The sequence below is a fragment of the Setaria italica genome, chromosome IV, assembly GCF_000263155.2.
Source record: "Setaria italica strain Yugu1 chromosome IV, Setaria_italica_v2.0, whole genome shotgun sequence".
NCBI classification, from domain to species: Eukaryota; Viridiplantae; Streptophyta; class Magnoliopsida; order Poales; family Poaceae; genus Setaria; species Setaria italica.
Window position 1 is genome coordinate 39270940 of NC_028453.1, and position 21920 is coordinate 39292859.

General features: G+C 47.7%; 2 protein-coding genes across 2 annotated transcripts; one reads left to right on the top strand and one right to left on the bottom strand.

Annotated features, from left to right (window-relative positions):
• The first annotated feature begins 14423 nt into the window (after positions 1-14423).
• Positions 14424-16421, top strand: LOC106804290 (F-box/kelch-repeat protein SKIP25). The gene has a single exon (XM_014805063.2). It carries the CDS (start codon positions 14842-14844, stop codon positions 16123-16125), a length of 1284 nt encoding a protein of 427 aa, XP_014660549.2. The 5' UTR covers positions 14424-14841; the 3' UTR covers positions 16126-16421.
• Positions 16422-19469: 3048 nt separating this feature from the next.
• On the bottom strand, positions 19470-21674 carry LOC106804291 (zinc finger BED domain-containing protein RICESLEEPER 2-like). Its single transcript, XM_014805064.1, has 2 exons — positions 20448-21674; positions 19470-19574 (listed from the first exon to the last, which is right to left on the bottom strand). Exons 1-2 carry the CDS (start codon positions 21672-21674, stop codon positions 19470-19472), a joined length of 1332 nt encoding a protein of 443 aa, XP_014660550.1.
• Between the last annotated feature and the right edge of the window lie 246 nt (positions 21675-21920).

Sequence of the window (21920 nt, forward strand, 5' to 3'; positions counted from 1 at the left end):
GAAAAAAAATAACAAGTGAAGCTTCTGCTTTACTCACAGGGCTTTATGAAACAAGACAAGGATGGTAGTTTATTATATGCGCAACGGAGTGATGGTCACTAAGCGTTTTTTTTTTGTCGCAGAGTTACGGTTCAGATATTCTCTTGAGCAAAAGCATGTGCGTGCTTCACTGATTTGTAGTAGGTCGATTAAACCTATTGAAAGATGCATAGTAGACCGGAAGAAGCAATACCTGCATAATAAACTTTAGCTGGTGGTATCCAAACACTCCAACAAAGGACGAAGGATGAAGGATGATGTACGTAGTATTGTTGCCACAAGTGCCGACCTATCAGCAAGATATCTAGCCTGGCTTGTGGAAAATCAATCAATTGGAGACTACTGACTGGCTGGTACGTCCTCCAATTGGCCGGATTACGTGATCTCGAGACCGCCTTGTGCAGTTTTGCTACGCTGGCGACGAGAGATTTTATTATAGGAGTAGCACCTCAAGGCCAGAAAGCAATCCGTCAAGGTCAGTGCATTATTCCTTGGGAAGGCGAAGGACGCCCATGTGCCTGCCACCAATCAGTGCAGCTGAGCACCCGAAAAGGTGATCGATGGACTGTTATGCCGCAGCAGCAGGCGGGATCCCGAAAAGGAGGCAATTGATTGAGCCGGCACGCAACCGCAGGACCCAATCGGCCAATCCATCCACCCATCCAACGACCAATGGGTGCGGGAGCCGCTGGCACGTGACGTGACGGACCACCACGCCCGCCCATGTGCCTGTCTACGAGTCCGTCTTGTCCTCGAGAGGAGAGGAGGAGGAACCGGTCACGGCTCCCGGCGCTCGTAAAGGCCAAAAGGTGCCTTTTCGCTTGGATCCGTGCGCACGCTTTGTTTAATCGCGCCGATGATCCTCTGCGCCTGTTGCCTCGCAACTTGCTTTGCTTCCACCGTCGCCCCAGAGGCAGCTTTGCCTTCCTGCCGACACCTTCGGTCGTCCATGGCGCTCCCTCTGTGCAGGGGCAGCCTCTGTTTTCTGGGGAGTACATGCGCGAACAGGACGTGTTCAGGATTCTCTCCGCCGGTGAAAGATTATCGCGGGATATCGCTCTCCGGATCTTCCATACATTCATTAAAAACAAAAGGGAAATCATTCGACCTCCAAGTCGCCCACGTCCATTGGAGACGAGACCGATGGATGGATGGTGCCGCGTGAGGCTGACCGACCACACACGACGGGCGGCAGCGCCCAAATAAATCGCAAAAGGCAGCGCCTGCTCCGGAAAAATCGAGTGGCCCTGCCATGGCGAGGAGACAGGTCGATCGATCGGAGGTAGCTTAATTAGCCGTTGGTGCTACGTGCTCCCCCCATCCCGCAAAGAGTGTCACTTTAGCAAATTTCACACAAAATAACGGGGATGCAAAATGTCCTAGATGCCCCTGATAACCCTATTGAGTTGGTTTTGATACTTGAGCTACTGGTTGGGTTCCCAAGTCAACTTCATTAGCAAGCGTCGTTAGCTCAGCATGTCATTAACTCAGCACAACAGTCCGTGTCTGTTCTGTTTAGCTTCCATTTGTTTGTTTGGCGCCAAAACAAATTACATTTTAGGCATAAAAACACAGTTTGCTACCGCCAAAACCACCTCAGGCTCTAAAATTTTACATGCCGCCAAATTTTTACGAAGGCAAGTTGACAGGCTATTTAATCCATGGAGTACGGTGGTAGTGGTAGTTGACGGGAGATCAAGATGTGGCGAGGAAGGAAATATCCAGGCGGAACGAGTGGGTGGGGTATGGAGACGCCATCGATCCATCGGAACGGCCAGCGTGTGCTAGCTATCTGTCGATTGACGATGGCGATGGAATTTTCCACAGCATGGCGATGCAGTTTAATAATAATAATTAATATCGAATGTGTCTTTCAAAAGAACAATCAGTCAAATGTTTGCTCTCACTTCATTTCTCGCAATTATATTGGAGTGGAGCAATCAGAAGCCATGGTTGGGAGAAGGGATGGATGGTTGCCGACGAACAACAGCTTTTCGCAGCTGACGCGTGCTGCTGCCAAAATAATAAAAAATGCCATGGCTGCATGTGCCCGTAAGACTAGGCCGGCAGCATGTACTTGTCCTAGACAACAATAATGCCCGAAAGGTTAGCTAGCTGAAAGGTCGCCTTGTCCTGCTCGTGTGCCCATGCCGATGCGATGCGGCGGTCCATCCATCCCGTTCCCGTCCAGCAACAGCCAGAGCAGAGCCGATATGGGTTTGCGCCGGCAGTCCGGGGCACCATGACTCGTCCCGTTCCATGCGCTGAAGTCACGCCCCCGGCCTTCTCCCAGCTTCCGGTGATTGTGATGTGGACTTGCAGAAAGAACAAACTCCCCGCACAAGCCGAATGCATAAAACAAATGGATACCCTTGTTTCATGCATAAACATAAAGGACATTCAGCCTTCTCCTCTCAAATCGTAGCAAAGAAGCCGGTAGCCACCAAGAACTTTCTCCGCTTCTCCTGCTCCATAAAAACGGGTGTTGGATAGAAGAACAGGTTGGTTGCTACCGTCCCAAAAAGGCGATGATGACACAACCAAAACCAAAACCAAGCAGCCGTGCAAGTGCAAGCGCACGGGGGTGCCTTTACGCTTTGACTCCGGCCTGGCCTGCCCGTTGTGGGGGCGTCGCGTTCCGTTGGTTGGACGACCACTACCTTTTTGATCGCCTCTCATCGCAGACCTCATCCTCATTATCTCATCAGGCAGCAACGACGGAAAACGGGAAAAGTCGATGCGTATAGTGTAGCTGTTGCACTGCGCGTGCCTGGCCGGCCTCTCGCTTTGTGCAAAGCTGGCTGAAGACGTCCAAGGGGAAAAAAAGGCTAAATGTTCAATAAAGCTGATGTGTACAAGTACAAAGGGGGCATGTATATTCTGAATTTCTAAAGCTGCTAGCAGTCCCAGAAAGCAATCTCTAAAGCAGATCAGCGGTTGACGATTGGCCTCCAACTTGTGTGAATGCGATTGTCCATAGTTTGTGTTTGGTTGCATGCACCACTTGATGCATGCACAGGTGATTCTGGATGGTGGGAATCAACTAATTTGCTTATAACGTATGATTCACTCTTATTAGTAGAATAATGTATTAAGTGGGATGGCTTCATCCTGGATAGGTTATTACAATTCAACCAACCAACCAAACAAAAGGATTATTATTATTTTAAACCATTTCGTACATGAACCAAATGATACAAGCAATCAAACTCACCCATACTGTAGTTGACAGAAATTGTTCGGCAATAATGGATTAGAAACAAACAGTATAACATTTTTTTTGAATACTGCTATGCACTACGACTTAATACAATTGTTTTTTTGGGTTGTTTTAACTTCCTCCGAGGTTTGAGCGATGTTTTTTGCTTAATAAAACTGAAAGTTAATCTTCTTATATCTGGAAAAAAAGACACGTGAAAAATTTGCGAATCTCTCGTGAATGAACACCTTTTTGAGCGTTGAATTTTTGGCTAGCTAAAGCAAGTCGCATCGCAAAAGCGCAACGAAGATGATACAACAATCAGATCCAACCGTGCAACTTTTTGTTCCGGGATGGAAAAAGTCGCCGAGAGCTTGTGCTTCTGGAGCTGGAGCTTTCCGCTAGCTTCGTTTTGCAGCATTCACTAAGGGCCTGCCACGCCAGGCGCGGGACAGGCCCTTTACTCCGGTTGGGTTTCCCAACTGGGACTAAAGTCCTACTTAAATTTTCCTGCATGGCGCCTGAAATTTTCATGCATCACGTACGTAGTACCGCGACCCTTTTGTTAACCTTTAGTAGTTGAGACTTTTTTTATAATGGAATCAACTAGTATTTAAACCAATAAAATTTGTAATTATACAATTACTATATATATACACAATTCATATACACAATTCAACTAGTATAATGAAATCAACTATATATACAAATCGGTCTTAGCGCTTATTATATATACAAATCAAACTATATATCTACAATCTTCCCGTCGAGGTGTTGCTCAGAGCGTCTAATTGTCGTCCATCGTACTAAAATTCTCCTTGTGGATTTACCACCTCGTCCATTAGGAATCCAATAAGACATTCACATATTGCGGCTATGAGGAGAAGGTCGATGCTGGGGATCTACGGGGAGCGGTCTTGAGCTCTGAGGAGATGGCTCTGTGCCAGGAATGATGATGTAGCGTTTGCACAATAGAATGATCCCATGAAGTGCATCTGCCAATATCCTTTCCTCGTCGCCTCCCGGGAGGTCGAGCTCTAGGCCTTCATATTGGCTATCAACAACCTGCTCTACGCGGACGCTGGCGTAGCCAGGTGGAATCTCCATGCCATGGCTGCTCTGCCCTGCCAGGATTGGTAACGCACTCCCGTACGCCACCTGCACATATAGCAGAAGTAAACAAATTATTAAACTCCGATCCCGAGGCGTGGATCATTTGAGAAGATTGTATAAATATTATGTATAAGTATACCTTATTAGTGAGGTTCCCGACCGATGCATGCAGCTCACATGAGGTACGTTGCGTGATGGCATCCACGGGGAACCGTTGCTCCTCCACCTGTAACCTGGGCGTCTGCGCATCGGGGACCCCTGTAGAAGCACAACTGCTCAAGAGGAGTTAAGAAGGGCTGGCGTAGTTTGGATTCGGCAATGCTCTAGATTGGGCCAACTCCGCAACTGCGTGGGCCACTCGACGATTGATTTCCTCCAACATTCTTTCTTCTTGTGCCTACACTTTGGATTCTAGCATCTGCCGTCAGCTCTTCTCGATCTGTTCCTTTCTTCTCTTGCGGCTTCTGTATGATGCACTGTCACCTCGGAAAGGAAACTTCCACGGAATGACCCCTAACCCTCGGCAACATCCTGGGTGCTCAGGATTACCGAGGGCCAATGTGAGTTCATCATTCTCTCGGTCCACCTTCAACCTCCCAGCCTCAGAATCTTCAATGTTCTTCATAAGACTTTCGGCCTTCTCACGTATTGTCTCATTGAATATCAACGTACCATTCTCTTGGCTCAGGGAGCCTCCATGAGCATAATACCAATTTTTTGATCGTTCGGGCCATTCAATAGTTGCAGGTACGATTCCCCGTACGATCAGACCTTGTTCCATCTTCTTCCATTTGGGAATTGCTGTGCCATAACCACCTCGCCCTAGATGATGATGGTACCCCTTCTGACCAGAATTGTAGTGTTGGTCTGGATGTTTTTCACACCGTCTTTACTCCTCTTATATTCAACAAATGCCTCCCAGTGGGTCCTCAACTTTGACCACACATTGAAATCTGGAGTTTGGCCCCTCTTAATGTAGTTGGCATCCAGCATCTTCTTGAATGTCTGGAATTATGTAGCCATCTTATTCAGCGTCCACGCTTTCACATCCTTTTCAATATATCCTTCGGGAAATGTGAAATGTCTCTTGACATCTTCCCACAGCATATTCTTTTGTGTCTCCGAGAGCGCGTACGGATTAGTGCTTTTGCCCTTCCATTCTCTGATGCTGATAGGCACGTTGTCCCTTACGATTGCCCCAATCGGACTCACATACTTCTTTGCTACTTTTTCGGGAGCAACCGGCCTACCCTCTTCTATCACTTCTGTGATGACAAGTCTCCCTTCCATCACCTTTGTACGACCTTGGGTCTTCTGCCCTTTCGTCGATCCAGAGGGCTAACAGTTCAAGATTCGTTAATTAGTACGTAGTATAAATGGTGGCGTCAAACAATAGAAATTATATATACCTCGCCGGAACCTTCCGCCACGGCAAGGTCTTGCTGGGGCTCAGGCTCTTCATTCCCATCGCCGGACATGTTGAGGAACATGTCCGCCTGGGTGCCCTCTTCATCGGTGTACGAGATTGGAAGGTTGTCGCCACTACCATCACCAGCAATAATCTGCTTCATGAGATATCTTGCAGTCTCGTTGTCTGCCATTTCAACTACTGATTGAAACATACATGGAATCATACATGACAGTCATGAATCATAGAACTGGATCATGAAATAGGAACCTCACACGAAATGAAACGTACATGAAATCGCCTTAGTTACATATACGTAAGGGTATATACATGAAATCATACAATAACATGAATCCTACAAAGTCCGAAATGTTTATACAAATTTCAACAAATTAGTAGTACTTTGTAAGAATTTCTACCAAATTTCTACTAATTTCTACATATTTATTGGAATTTCTACAAAATTTCTACTAATGCCTAATAATTTTACAATAACATGAATCCCACAAAGTCCGGAATGTTTATACAAATTTCAACAAATTTGTAGTATTTTGTAAGAATTTCTACCAAATTTCTACTAATTTCTACATATTTATTGGAATTTCTACAAAATTTCTACTAATGCCTAATAATTTTACAATAACATGAATCCCACAAAGTCCGGAATAATTATACAAATTTAAAAAAATTAGTAGTACTTTTTAATAATTTCTGCCAAATTTCTACTAATTTCTACATATTTATTGGAATTTCTACAAAATTTCTACTAATGCTTAATAATTTTACAATAACATGAATCCCACAAAGTCTGGAATGTTTATACAAATTTCAACAAATTAGTAGTACTTTGTAAGCATTTCTACCAAATTTCTACTAATTTCTACATATTTATTGGAATTTCTAGCAAATTACTACTAATTCCTACTAATTTGAATGAATTTCTACAAAATTTATCAACTAATTTTCTAACTAATCTACAAATATCTATTGATTTTCTAACTAATCTACTAATATCTATTTATTTTCTAACTAAAAAATAAAAAAGGCCCTTGCTGACGCAAGCCGGTGGGCTTGCGTCAGCAAGAGCCGTTCGTTGCCAGCCCCAGTGCTGGCGGACCTTGCACGGTGCCTAGCTGGGCGACGAGGTGGTTGGGGCGGCGGGATGGCGGAGGCGGGGACGGAGCGAGGTGGCCGCAGCAACAACGGGCGGAGGCGGCCGGCGACGAGCGACGGAGGCGGTCGGCAACGAGGGACGGAGGCAGCGCGCGCGACAGTGGCGGCGACGAGGCGCCGCGACGGACGAGGGCGCGGCGGTGATAAAGAATGTGGCGTTGACGGAGGCGGCGATGAGGCCTCGCGATGGTGGCGGCCGGCGGCAACGAGGTCGAGAAGGCGTGACGACGGAGGAGGATCGGAGGCGGGCCGGGGCGATGGAGGAGGAGGCGATCCGGGCGCGGGCGAGACGGTCGGGTGGTAGGACGACGATGGCCGGGGCGATGGGCGACGAGGATGATAGCGGCCGGCGAGAGAGGCGGATGGGCGACGACGAAGCAGGCGGAAGGGTGCGGGATCTTGGCGGCGGTGAAAATTTGGCTAAGTGTCGTAACTAGCATTAGGTGGAGGTAGAAGAGGCTACAGTGCCTTTTATCCCCCCCCCCTTTTATCCCGGTTCGTAATTGAACCCGGGACTAAAGACCCTTTTGTCCCGGGTGCCAACACCAACCAGGACAAAAGGGCCCCCCTTTTATCCCGGTTGGTGTTAGCACCCGCGACAAAAGGGATGGCCTTTGATCCCAGTTGCTTTTGGCAACAGGGATAAAAGGTCCTTTTGTCCCGGTTTCTATTGGCACCCGGGACAAAAGGGCCTTTACCCACACTTTCATCTCCCGCCTATTTTTTGAAAAGGATTTTATTTACATTTTCACTGCATTTCAGGATGCAAAAACAAAAAACGTCACATATTTTAATCATGCAAAAATATATTTAATTAGCAAGTATATTGACAATTATTGTGAATTAGTCTTTAATTCTATACCAGTTCGTTTAGCCTCTAAAATAATTATTTTACTGCATCGCTATTATCCAGAAATTATTCAGTTAAATAATTTCAATGCGCAAAAAAAATCCATGTATGTATGTGGTTAACATTGTTCATGTTTATCTAATAAATCTTCACCTTAACAAATTTAAGAACACATGAAATCATACATAGGTTAAATTAAAAATTGTATCAAGTACTTCACAAAGGTCAAGTAAATTTCTTCTTCATGAAAGTTCCTTGATCATGATCGCGGCGTAAGTACGGAGCCTCTTATTTGGATAGCAGGATGCTTGGGTCAACTTCAACTGCGAATGGAGGTATGCCATCAAACTAATCATAATCATCTGATTGATCTGTTTTATCCCCAACTTCCACAATTTTTTCTTTTACCTGGAAGAACTATGTGGCACTTTAGCTCCCATGTTTCTTCTGGATTTTTCTCTTGGGTTTGCTAGACATGTCCTTCACATAGAAAACCTGATGCACATCATTAGCAAGTACAAATGGGTCATCACTGTATCCAGTCTTGCTCAGATCTACTATTGTAATTCCGTACTGATCTTTGATTACGACAGTTAGCTTCACCCAATTGCAAAGAAATAGAGGGATGTACAGCGGTTCGTATTCGAATTCTCATATCTTCTGTATGAAACCATAATACGACTCCTTGCTATTATTTTTATCTATGGCATCTATACGGACACCACTATTTTGGTTTGTGCTTTTCTGGTCCTGGGCTCTCGTGTAAAATGTATAACCATTTATCTCATAGCCTTGGAATTTCACAATTGTGCTAACAGGTCCCTTGGCTAACCAAGCGAGCTGTGGGTGAATCTCAGAGTTACCCATGAGTTATTGGCGCAACCAAGAGGGAAAAAGTTTCCATGTGATGATGTGTAAGCCAAGCATCGGATTTTGTCGGGTTTTTGAAAACTACCATTTGCCTGTGCTGCTCGATATACGGAGACACAAAGGATGTCTGTTGCAGAACAGTGTAGTGTGCCTTGTCGAACAAATTAGTATCATTGCTCAAACTTGATTTCCATCCAAGGGTGCCCATTCCCCGGAGCCTCCCCTCGTGGCGTGAAGTTGGAACCCCAATCGAGTCAATTGAGTCAATAAAATCAACACAAAACTCGATCACCTCCTCTGTTCCATCTCCCTTGGCGATGCTTCCTTCTGGACGGGCACGATTAAGAACAAAGTTTTTAGGACTGCTATGAACCTCTCGAAAGGCCACATATTGTGCAGGTATACAAGTCCGAGAATATCAATCTCTTTTACTAGGTGAACCAGTAAGTGTGTCATAATATTGAAAAAGGATGGTGGAAATACCAACTCAAAACTGACAAGACATTGCACCACATCGTTCTGTAGCTTTGATAGCTTGGATGGATCGATTGCCTTCTGCGAAATCGCATTGAGAAACGCGCATAACTTTACGAGCGGCAACCGGATATTTTTTGGTAGAACATCCCTCAGTGCAACCGGAAGCAACTGGGTTATCAACATGTGGCAGTCTTGGGCCTTGAGATTTGTAAACTTTTTTGTTTCATATTTATTATTCCCTTTATATTTGAGGAGTACCCAGATGGGACCTTCATACTATTCAAGCATTCAAACATGGTATCCTTCTTTTCCTTGCTGAGAGTGTAACTAGCAGGACGTAAGTAATGCTGTCCATTATCTCTCTTTTCCGGATGTAGGTCATCTCATTGCCCCATAGCTTTTAGGTCCTGTCATGCTTCCAATGTATCTTTCGAGGTCTCATAAACACATATGAAGCCTAGCACATTCACGCAGAGATTCTTCGTCAGGTGCATCACGTCTATTGCGTTGCAAACCTCTAGGATTTCCCAATAAGGTAGCTCCCAAAATATTGACTTTTTCTTCCACATGGGTGCACGTCCGTTATCGTCGTTCGGAACAGGTTGGCTACCATGACCCTTTCCAAAGACTACATTTACATCTTTTATCATCTCGAAGACACGCTTTCCATTACGTTGTGCAGGTTTTTTACGATGGTCTGGCGTCCCTTTGAAATGCATCCCGCTCTTTCTTAGCTGGTGGTGAGGAGGGAGAAATCGACGATGACCCATATAGACGACCTTCTTACAGTGCTTCAAATACATGTTGTCTGTGTCGTCTAAATAGTGGGTGCAGGCCCGATATGCCTTATTTGTCTGTCCCGAAAGGTTACTCAGTGTAGGCCAATCATTGGTGGTTAAGAACAATAATGCTCGTAGATTAAAGATCCCTTGTCTATCCTCATCCCACACACGTACACCTTCTTCCTTTCAGAGCTGTAAAAGGTCATCAACCAACAGTCTTAGGTACACGTCAATGTCGTTGCCGGGTTGTTTTGGGCCTTGGATAAGCGCCGGCATCATAATAACCTTCCGCTTCATGCACAGCCAAGGAGGAAGGTTGAACATACATAGTGTCATAGGTCAAGTACTATGGCCACTACTCAACTCACCGAATGAATTGAATCCATCAGTACTTAAACCAAAATCTTATGTTCCTTGCTTCACTTTCAAAGTCCGGGAATGCTCTATCAATTGATCTCCACTGGGCCCCATCTGCGGGGTGTCTCAGCATCTCATCTTCCATACGTTCTTCTTTGTGCCATCGCATCAACTTAGCATTCGCCTTGTTCCTGAACAAGCGCTTCAAGCGTGGTATTATAGGGAAATACCACATCACCTTCGCGGGAACTCTCTTCTTGGGAGACTGCCCCTCGACATCACCAGGATCATCTCGCCTGATCTTATACCGCAGCGCTTCGCAGACGGGACAAGCATCCATTTTCTCGTATTCATCACCATGATAGAGGATACAGTCATTAGAGCATGCATGTATCTTCTGAACAACCAATCCGAGAGGGCAAATAATCTGTTTAGCTTCATATGTTGTGGCCGGTAATTCATTATTCTCGGAAAGAATCTTCTTGACAATGTTCAACATCCCCTGAAATGCCTTATCGAACACACCATTTTTTGCCTTCCATTGCACAAATTCTAGTGTCGTACCTAGTTTTTTATGGCCCTGCTGGCAATCTAGGTACAATAATTTTTGGTGATCATCTATCATGCGCTGCAACTTTGCTGCTTCTTCTCAGTTTCGCAATCTCTGTGTGCATCTCATAGCATCTGACCAAGGTCATCAGTAGGGTCATTTTGTGCAAACTCATCTTCATCAGTCTCGCCCATTGTAGTATCTGCAAAAGCTTGGCCTGCAACCCAGTCCGGAATGTTGCCATCCTCCTCCTCCTCCTCGCCGTCTTCCATTACAACCACTCTTTCACCGTGCTCCGTCCAAACCAAATAGTTAGGCATGAAACCGTATCTAAACAAGTGGCTGTGAATAGTCCCCCAGGGATTCTTTGAATTGTCCTTCTTGTTATTGCATTGGAAGCATGGACAACATACGAACCCATTCTGTGGCTTGTTCGCTTTGGCCACTTCGAGAAAATAATGCAAGCCATTAATAAACACCTTGCTCCGTCTGTCTGCATTATACATCCATTGCCGGTTCATCTGCATCATATTACGCATGAAAATTAATTACACTTGAAAATGAATTACGCGAGAAAATTGATTACACTTGAAAATGGATTACGCGTGAAAATTGATTACACTTAAAAATGGATTACGCGTGAAAATTGATTACACTTGAAAATGAATTCACGATTGAAAGCATGTCAAACGTTGTAGTGCAAATAATGCTGAAAGTTTAGATATAGATACAAATACACATATTTAAATTAAATATCCAAACAATATGATACAATACAACAAGCCATCCACTGGTTATTATCTAGGAGGACTTTAAGCATCCTTGGGTGGTGAAGACGAAGGTTCCGCTGAGCCAGCCTCATCCTGTGGTTTATTTGTGCCACCTGAAACGGTAGTACTAAGTGGACGTAAAACACCCGGGACTGAGGGTGGAGCATAACGACCACCAAATGGAGGTTCCTGACCCGCGGCAACAGCTTCTTCATGACGTTTCTGCAAATAACGAAGCATTGCTTTCTCCAACGCGCTCATTTTCTTCGGCTTATCATGAGGGCCAACTATGTTCCCCTTGCCGAAAGAGGAACGACGATCGCCCCCACCATCGCCACTTCCTCCAGTAGCAGAAGCCATCTATGTACAAAAATTCTTACCTTAGCACTGCAAAACTTGTTGAACTTGAAGACCTTGATCATCTCGGTGAGCATGTTCTCAACTGGGCGGCACCGTACTTCATCATGGAAGAGGTTCGATTTTACGAGAAAGGGAACACAGTCTTTCACGATGTCTGTTGCCGCTCTTTCTCGTAAAATCGAACCTCCTCCTTGACGTCCGTTGCTGCTCCACAGAGAACATGCCCTTTCTGGAACCAAGCAATGCCCGCCCTGAGAGCTGCTGTGATGACGTGGAACCTACCACCTGCCACGAAATGATTGAGAACTATGACAGGTCGAAATGCATTTTGTTCTTTGTATTAAAAAAGTATTGCATGACCGAATAATTCAAGGAGGGGCATTTAATTTGATGGTCAGAGGCAAATTGAAAGCTAAGGTAATTGCTGCCGGTCGGGACAGATAGGAAAGGGGGCGGGGATAAGCTTGTGCAATTAATCCTCCAAACCAACTAAACCGGGAAAGCTGAAGCGGAAATGCAATTCTCGGGTTTTTAGCTTACCGAGATGACCACGGTATGCCTGCAGAACTTGTTGAACTTGAAGACCGTGATCATCTGGCGAGCATGTTCTCAGCTCGGCGGCACCGCACTTCGTCATGAAAGAGGTTCGATTCTACGAAAAGGGAGACACGGTCTCGTAGAATCGAACCTCCTTCTTGACATACGTTGCTGCTCGGCGGAGAACATTCTCGCGGACATGAACACGGTATGCAAGTTCAACAAGTATGAATTTGAAAAACCATATTAAATTTGATAAGATAAACCGTCTAGACAAGGTAGCATCATTCTTAAACCACTGCAAGAATATATACTAAATATGACACATCAATCTCCCTCACATTCTAGCTCAAAATACCTCTCCATTTTTTCTACTTCATCACATTCTAGCAAATAAACTTTCCATCTCCAAAGCATAAATCAAAGAGTAACACGAGGATGAAGTAGCAAACCTTCACAACACTTGTGTTGGCTGAGTGAAATTCCCACGAAAATGAGGGGAAAAAATTCGGGCAGCACCTCCCTTGCTTCGGCACCACCGGAGAGTAGATGAAGCTGAGCTCTCTGTCTTTGTGGTGGACTGGCTCGGGCTGGAGAAGGAAGAAAGGCCTCTGTCTTGGTATATAATGGGGATGAGTTTTTATCCCAGTTAAAAACTCCAACCAAGACAAAAAGGAACACCTTTTGTCCCGGTTGAAAGTTTACTCCCGGTTGGAGGCTCCAACCGGGACAAGCAACCGGGAGTAAACTTTTTGTCCTGATTGGTGTTACCAACCGGGACAAAAGGGACCGACACCCAGGAACTAGCCGTTACAACCGGGACTAAAGGGGGCCTTTAGTCCCGGTTGCAAATATCAACCGGGAGTAAATCTTCCCTCCATTCTTGCCTATCGTGGCGCACCCTCTTTTCTCCCGGGCCTACTTTAAATCGGGACAAAAGGGGACGCATCGAAAGTCACTTCTCTGCTACTGATTGCACTTGCATGCATGGTTCCTAGTGGATGGTGACCAAGTTATAACCGGCGTGCTGTTTCCGACCTTTTATTGTTTGTTATCACAAATTAAAGCGAACCCATCACTGTCTCCTATCCTTCACCATGACACCATATTATTAGTATTTAGTTAGCAATTGGTACGTGAAGCGTGACACATGTTGTGCAGACGTGGCCTGCCCCGATTTGGTGTGACCCAACATGGGCAGGAAATGGAGTAAGCCTTTTCGGTGCAAGTTTTGCATAGTGGATGTCCAAAGCTAACTGCAATCGGGGCTGTACCTTTACGCAATTATTTGACATGAACCTTACCTTTTGTAATCAATCATGCGATTGTGCGTATATAGGTTGTAGGTGGACAATGAGCACATATGGCTTCACCAGCAGCTATATTGTTTCCAATGATTTTGAGTCCATGCTTTAATCAGTGCCCTAGAAGAAAATATGTACAAAAATAGGGAAATAGTTCCCTTCGACAGAGCCTGCGGCTAGAACAATGTAGTCATCACTCTTACACAACATAGATGGATAGTGGTTTCCATAGGATTCTGGGATCTAGTTACAATGATCTACCTCTTCGTTTGAAATTGTAGGTTGTTTTTTGGAAAATTGTAGGTCATTTTAGTAAGTCAAATTTGTCTACCTTTGTTTGCTCAAATTTAAGTTTTACTCTAGACAAAACAAAAGCACCACGTAAACACGATGTTGTACGGTTGGCGGTTAATATTTTGAATTATCCCATTCTCAACTATGTGATGTTTAGAACAAACTAGGTAATTTATTTTGAACCACTTTAGCTTTGTGAAAAGAGGAAACATGAGACAAGCCTTCAACGTATTTTTGGTGGTGCCCGATTGTTGCGCACGACAGCATGGCGCTGTGCAATGTGCATCATGGTAGCGACCGCGTGGACGAAAGACCCCAACCAAAAAGGCAAAACCAAAGTAGCCGGCCGGCCTCCCCTCCCTTCCCGCGTTTCCGGAATTGCGGCGGAGAAGCAGAGGAACTGGACGACTGGAGGAGCACTGGCTGCTGATTCGCTCACGCCCAGGCGGCAGCTGCCCTGCTTGCCGGTGCTGGCCTGGCCTGTCCACCACCACTTGCTTCAATGCTTGATGCTGCCTGCTCGCCTTCCCCATGCCATGCACATGCCCTCCTCCTCTTCCTCTTCCTCCTCCACATACAACTAGCCCTCCTCCCTCCTCCGACCTTCCCCTGCCATACGCCGGCACCTTTCCAGATTAATTGCGCCACGCCACGTCGCCCTCGGCCACCACCACATCCATACGCGCGCCATATAATACTATCGCCGTGCGAGCGGAAGCAAGGGCCTGGTACTAGTAGCGCTCCCCCGCCCGCCCCGCATGGCTGCACCCGCCGCGGCCAAGCGCCCCTGCTGGCCCCCCGCCGCCGCCGCCGAGCCCAACAAGCGCCACCGGACGGCCGCCGCCGCGCCCATGGACGACGCCGCCGCCGCCGCGGAGGCGGACCGGTCCCGGGCGCACGCGCAGCAGCGGCAGCCGTGGGAGCGGCACCCGCAGCAGCAGCCCCTGCTCCCGGGCCTGCCGGACCACCTGGCCCACCTCTGCCTCGCGCCGCTCCCGCCGCGTCTCCTGCACACCGTCTGCCGGCCCTGGCGCCGCCTGCTCTACTCGCCGTCGTTCCCGCCGTTCCTCTCGCTCTACGCGGTCCTCGACGGCGGTGCCGATGCCTCCGGCGCCGGCGTCTCGTTCGCAGCCTACGACGCCGTCGCGGGGCGCTGGGACGAGCTGCCGGCGCCGCCGATGCCGTCGCCGCCGCCGAGGCTCTGGCACCCGTCCTTCCTCTCCCGCCGCCTCCCGCTCCAGTCCGTGGCCGCCGCGGGGCGCCTCGTCCTCGTCGCGGGCTCCACGCGGTCGCTCAGCCCGGCGCTGCCCCGCCCCGTGGTGTTCGACCCGTCCGCACCGTCGCCGCGGTGGCGGCTCGGCCCGCAGTTCCCGTTCGCGCCGCGCCGGTGGTGCGCCGCGGGGAGCGCAAGGGGGCGCGTGTTCGTGGCGGGCGGGGTGGGCGCGGGGTACGACGCCAACGACGCCCGGTCCGGCGCGGTGTGGGACCCGGCGTCGCCGGCCGCGGCGTGGGAGCCGCTCCCGCCGATGCGGGACTGCCGGTTCAGCCGCGACGCCGCCGAGGCGGTCTGCTCCGGCGGGAAGGTCTGCATGGTCAGCCTCCGCGGCCGCGGCGCCAAGGAGGGCGCCGTGTTCGACCTAGCCGCCGGGCGGTGGGAGGACATGCCGCCGGGGATGCTCGCCGGATGGAAGGGCTCGGCCGCCGCCGTGGCGCCCGCCGGCGGCGCCGAGACGATCTTCGTGGTGGACGAGGAGCGCGGGGCGCTGAGCGCTTACGACTGGGGCGGCGACCGGTGGAGGACGGTGGCGGAGTCGGAGCGGCTCAAGGGCGCGGCCGAGATGGCGGCCGGCGGCGGCAGGGTGTGCGTTGCGGCCGAGGGCGGCGAAAAGGTGATCGTCGTGGACGTGACGCCGCCGAAGCCACCACGGTGGGCGGGATCGGGACCGTCGACGGCGCCGCCGCGCATGTGGGAGGTGGCGGCGCCGCCCGGGAAGCGGGTGGTGGCGCTGCACGTGCTGCCCAGGATGCCACGGGCGGAGTAGCCAGCCGGCAAATCCGGCAGCTTCCGGCCGCGCGCCACGTCGGGAACCATCTGGCTGCATGCATATGGGATTCGATACACGTGCTGCTGCTACTACTGTACAGAGCCATTCGCCTTCCTCCGTCCTCCTGCTCCATTTTTTGTTGAGAAATTTCTTCCCGAGTTTGATTCTTTCGCGTTACATAAGAGAGATTCTGTGAGATGAGATAGACAGCTTGAACAAGTTTGAATTGTAAATCCAAAATTTGACTTTTCCCGGGGTTTCTTTCCGTGTGAAAAAAAAAATGATGCTGTTCGGAACTTGCATGACCGTCGCGGTCGGCTCCGTTCTTTCTCGGCGGCGGAGGCTCGACGCGCGACGCGACCAGATCTTTGCTGTGGGATCCCCGCGGTGCACAGATGGATCGCGTCCCGTCCACGGATTCGATCCGCGTCTCATCCGCCGTGGGTCACGGGCCACACACCGTCTCCAAGGCGGAGGAATATCCTATCCCTCGTCGCTTGCCCGCCGTCGGCGTTGCCTCCCCGGCTGGTCACCCATGGCAGCCTCGCGATCGCCTCGTTCGCGTTCCGGTCGCGCGCGGCCAGGAAACGAGGCCGGTAGCGCGCCACCCGTTCGGCCGTTCCTCCCCCCACGGACCGGGCACCGGCCGCCGCGCGCCGCACGCGACCCATCCCGCCCGCCCGCCCGTAGACGACCGCGACCGACGCGCGCCGCGGGCGCTGACGGGAGCAACAGGTGCCGGGCGCGTCGGTCTCCTCCCTCTCGTTTCGTTTCGCACCACCACCACCACCTCGTCTCTCGACATCTCCTCTCCCCCACATGTCCCGTCGCCGCCATAAATGGCGCGGCGCCAGTGGTGGTAGTTGCAGCCCAGGCCGGCAATGAATTGAGATGGTTTGGCTCATTCAATCGGGAAAGGCGGGAGGGCCGGCCGGCGACGGCGACCGGCCTCTCGGTTCTCTTTTCGCTCCCCCGCATCCGCATCCTTCAAATGGGGTGGGGTTGTGCTGGGCGAAAAGGCGGGGCGTAATTGCGATGGGCACACGGCAGCGTCCGGCTCCGGCCGCCCCGGCGAGCGCTTTCGCCGTTGGGTCACGCATGATGTCACTGCGATGGCCAATAAATTGCAGCTGCGGAAAAAGAAGCACACCTGCTCGTTTTTGTTCTGTTGCCCTTGTTCTCTCCGTCCTTAATTCCTCCATTTGTGGGAATGGAATAGCTACTGCATGCAGAAAATGTCATGTGAACAGGGATGGGCCCGCGGCGCCGTGCCATGCCACATTACTACTGCTCCACTTTACGCCGCGACTTTAATTCCTCAAGGACCACGGCCCATTCTTGATGGGACCGACTAGTCAAGTCCTTAATTCCTAAACACTCGCGACTTTGTCTTGTTCTAGGGCTTTCACATATATGTGTAGTTATATCACTGAGGGCCTCTTGGAAACGAAGAAATCTTACAATGTTGGAACGGGAAAAACATAGGAATAGAGTTGCATGACATTTGCAATCCTATAGGAATTGAGAATGTAGAAAAGTTTGTAATAGAGTGTTTGGATACAACATTGGAAAAATGAAGGAATGAGAAGAGAGAGATAAACACAATGGAAAGTTTCCAAGTTACTGGGCCTCATGTTAGATTTCCTCCAAAATTCTTCTGGATTAAGTCATTCTATAAGAATTTTGAAGGATGGGAGAATGTCCCATCCTTTATTCCAAAGGACAACATAGTAAAAATTCCTATAGGGCTCGAATCCTACAATATTCCTATAAGAATCCTTTGCAAAGGGGCCTGAAATGTTTCCTGGCCTCAGCAGCGTCGTCGCGGTTCCCGCCTCTGCCGTCGCGCCGCGTGTCCTGCACTGGTTTTGGGCCTGCTGGCCTGCTTTCTGCGCCGTTCGTGCCTCCTCATGTTTTCGGCCTCATTTCGTTCCTTTGGGCTCCTCATTTTTGCTTCCTTCTTGCCTGGGCTGGCCTGCTGCCAGCGGCCCGGACGGGAACTGCGTCAGCTTCACGCAGGGGTGGTCCCTCCCTGTACATCCTGCTACGCCGCTGCTGCCTGAATTCGTGGCAGCCGAGTTGTCCGTCGTCTTCGTCAGCCTCCTCGGCTCCCTTGCCTGCCTGCTTCATCCTTCGTCGGTAAGCATGGCGATACACAAGCTGCTGAACCAAGATACGTTGCCACTCATAAGTCATAATGAATAGATAAACTTTTTCCATGACTTGCCTCATTTAGTTTACATAGCTGATGTATTAATGTGGTCCTCTTCATAAAAACCACGTAGAGGTTTAAGAACAAGCCTCATGGTTTTGGAAAATAAAGTGTGCCTTATTAGAGTTAAATTTGTGTTCTTTTATGATGTCATCAAAGAGCTAACGAGAATACCACTGCTTCTGCTTTGTTGTTCAGGCTGACAGGAACCCTCAAGGTTATATCCTACTACAGATAACAAGGTTTTATGGACATAATGCATGTTTACAGTTGTGTATTACAATGACCCCATCAGAAGGCAGAAAACATTTTTCCTGCTGTAATTCAACTGGTTCTGAGCCATTTCTTCATTTCTTCAAACATAGGATGTCGCAAATCAATAGCTCTAACCATGCTCCTATCAGATTATGCAAGCACCTTAAATCAGGGACCGGCAATATACTGCCTACCTCTGTTGTATTTTTTCTACGCATTGTTCATCTTTGGTCTCTTAGACAGCAATTGCCTTGCCTACACGAGATGCTACTGTTCTGTATTACATTTTGTGTATGTGCCATGCTATATGTCATGAAGGACAGAAGGAGAATGTAGAGTAACTTATCAGTTTTTATTTGTTTGAACTGCGATATCTTGTTTTTCAGACAAGGGAGTGGGAGATGATCGAAACAGGGCAGAAGGGATTATTTGTTTGAGGTCCCTAGGGGGACGGAGCTTGCTGACAAGGGAGAATCAAGGAGCAAAACATCAACTCCTTACACAGTTGGAATTGGCCTTGGCATGTTTAGGTCTGCTAATGGGGGTGCACCCACCCCTCACCCGCTCCTACCCGCAGCCCGCAGCAGCTAAGGTTAATCACCCGCCCTACCCCACCCAAAAAATGAATTAATCATCCCGCCCCACTCCGTCCCATCAAAATGGGTTAAACCGCACAGGAACCGTTGCAGCTGGCCATGATGACAAGTCTATATCTAAATAGAGGAGCCGCATGCCACAGGAGCTGCATGCCACAGGAGCCGCTGCAGCATGCCACGGGAGATGCATAGCAATAAATTATATCTAAATACAATCCATCTCTATAGCAATACATTATATCTAAATAGCTTAAAAAAACAAGTCTCTTGAGCTACAGTTAAATCAACAAAGTTCCTAGCTCCTGTGGGTAAACCTTCTCCTTGTACCAAGCTGGTTTGTCCTGAAGATCAATGGCCACCAGCTTGATCTTGTCCTGCAAGCCCTGGGGAGAAAGCAAACGAAACAAGATCAACTGTTGAGATAATTTTTCACCAGTACACAAGAGTAGTAAAAAGTACGCAAATTTTAAGAACTCTGTAGAACTGAAACTAGTTGAACCTTAAAGTTCCTGATAACTTGCTCGATTATACATCTGAAAACTAAGTGCACCCTAAATTTTAGTGAACAATAGATAAAACTAACATAACTGAAGCAGCAAAGTGTGTTCGGCGAACCGAAAAAATAAAATAACAGTCATGAATCAAACTTAGCACTGTCTCATGAATCTCATGAAAGATACTACAGGATAGTGATTCCAATTATAAAGCCACGTCGGCATGTCAGTTACAATCAGAACCATACAAAGCAATAAGCCTTTTACTGCTTTTCACAGTGGTTGCAACAGAATTCTACAAATCCAGCAGACTGCTAACAGACCAAAAAAATTACCTTCATTCGTGGGATACTTGTATAGCCAATCTTTGCAACAGACCAAAGCTTTAAGAGTTTCTGGCGTCATTGAGCTTCGATTGTCACTAAGAATCCGACCACTCAAACTGAATGCTGATTCAGAAGAAACGGTACTGAGTAGAATTGCTAAGAAATCGCGTGCCATAGCTGATATCACAGGATACTTGTTGGAGTTTGTCTTCCACCAAGTTAGAATTTCAAAATTTTCATCTATTCTCCCTGGTGGTTCATCTAGATATGCATCAAGTTCTGATTTTTCAATCCAAGTCCCTCTCCTCTGATACCTATATTCAGCAAATTCTTGTTCTAGTCTTGTTTTTCCAAGAACTAGCACTGGAGAACGGTTCACCATGCTCCTGGACGCACCAGTTTGTGATACTTCATTTCTATCATTTTGTTTAATAACCTCTTCATACTTCCTGAAATACTTGCGAAGACACTCTTTAGCTAGATTTTGGCTCAAGTCAATGCCAATAAAGTTCCTGCACACCTTCTCATAAAAGAAGTATAAGAAGTCAACTTTTGTTCTTGGATCAAGTATGCTGCAAATAACAAGGATCATATTGTAATTTCCAGTCCAATACTTATCAAATTTCCTCTCCATTGCTTTTGCCAAATCTGCGATAACCTCATCCTTGGACCATTCTGGACTATTTAGAGTTTGATGGATACAAAGCACATTATCCAGGAACATGTGGGAAGTAGCATATCTATCAGCTGAGAATGCCCTGGTAGTTTCCTCAAAAACTCCAAGGAACTCACCAATGTACTCAACTTTGCTAAACTTATCTTCAGTTAGAAATGGTTGCTGATTTGCTTGGGCATATCGCTTCAAGACGATCTTATACTTTACTGCCTCCATAATCATGGCATGGGTTGAGTTCCAACGGTTGGGAACATCAAGGACTAAACCAGCCTTTGCCGCAAGACATTCCCTTTGAGCTATCTCATTGAAATCCTGGATACGCGATGGTGATGAGTTAATGTGCCTAATCAGGTCTCTTATCAACTCTATCATAGCACTAACAATGTTCATACCATCTTGGATAAGAATGTTGAGTATATGAGCACAACATCTAACAAGAAGATGCTCACCACCAAATAACATGTCGGACTTTCCGCTTTGTTGCAAAAGATCACAAGCTGCCTTGTTATTTGCTGCATTGTCGAGTGTGATGATAAACATCTTCTCTTTGATACCATAATCTGTCAGAACAGTTGTAATGGCTTCCTCAATAGCTACACCCGTATGTGGATACTTCAGATCCTTAAATGCAATTATCTTTTTCTTCAAAATAAAATCAGGACCAATATAGTGAGCTGTCACACAAACATATCCCAACTTTTGGTTTGATGTCCAAAGATCAGATGTGAAGCATATGCGAGAGTTAAGACTCTGAAGTTCACTTCGTAATTCTGTCTTTGCTCTCTCAAACTTAGCAACACATTCATTACGAATCATTTGTCGCCCTATGCATCTAAATGCAGGTTGCAATGACTCCATCCAAGGCTCAAAGCCTTCATCGTCAAACTTATTGAATGTTACATCAGCTCTAACACACCATGCAATCATCAAGTCACGACTTCTCTGCTGATTAAAGGTGAATGAACCATCTACAGGTTTTTTCTTCATTGTAGCGACAAATTTGTTCCTATCATCACTAGGGACTGTGGGGCAATACTCTGCAATGTGGATATTGCTATTGTTGAGGCTGCTTAATTTGTTATCTGTGGAGGAAATCCTCCCTTTTTGCAAGGAGGAAATCTCCCCCTTGAGTAACAATTAGGTAATTGGATGTATCCTTGACTTGTTTCGTAATTAGCAAGCTTGGATGGATGTTATCTGTGAATACTAAGTAAGCAGCCACGGGACCTTGAA

Bases quoted from the DNA above. Each gene is read 5' to 3' on its own strand.
- LOC106804290 (XM_014805063.2), top strand. From the start codon at position 14,842: ATGGCTGCACCCGCCGCGGCCAAGCGCCCCTGCTGGCCCCCCGCCGCC.
- LOC106804291 (XM_014805064.1), bottom strand. From the start codon at position 21,674: ATGAAGAAAAAACCTGTAGATGGTTCATTCACCTTTAATCAGCAGAGA. The intron at 19,575-20,447 runs GTTATTAAACAA...CTTTCTCCCCAG, and splicing joins ATTTCAGGAAGTATGAAGAG to GGCTTGCAGGACAAGATCAA.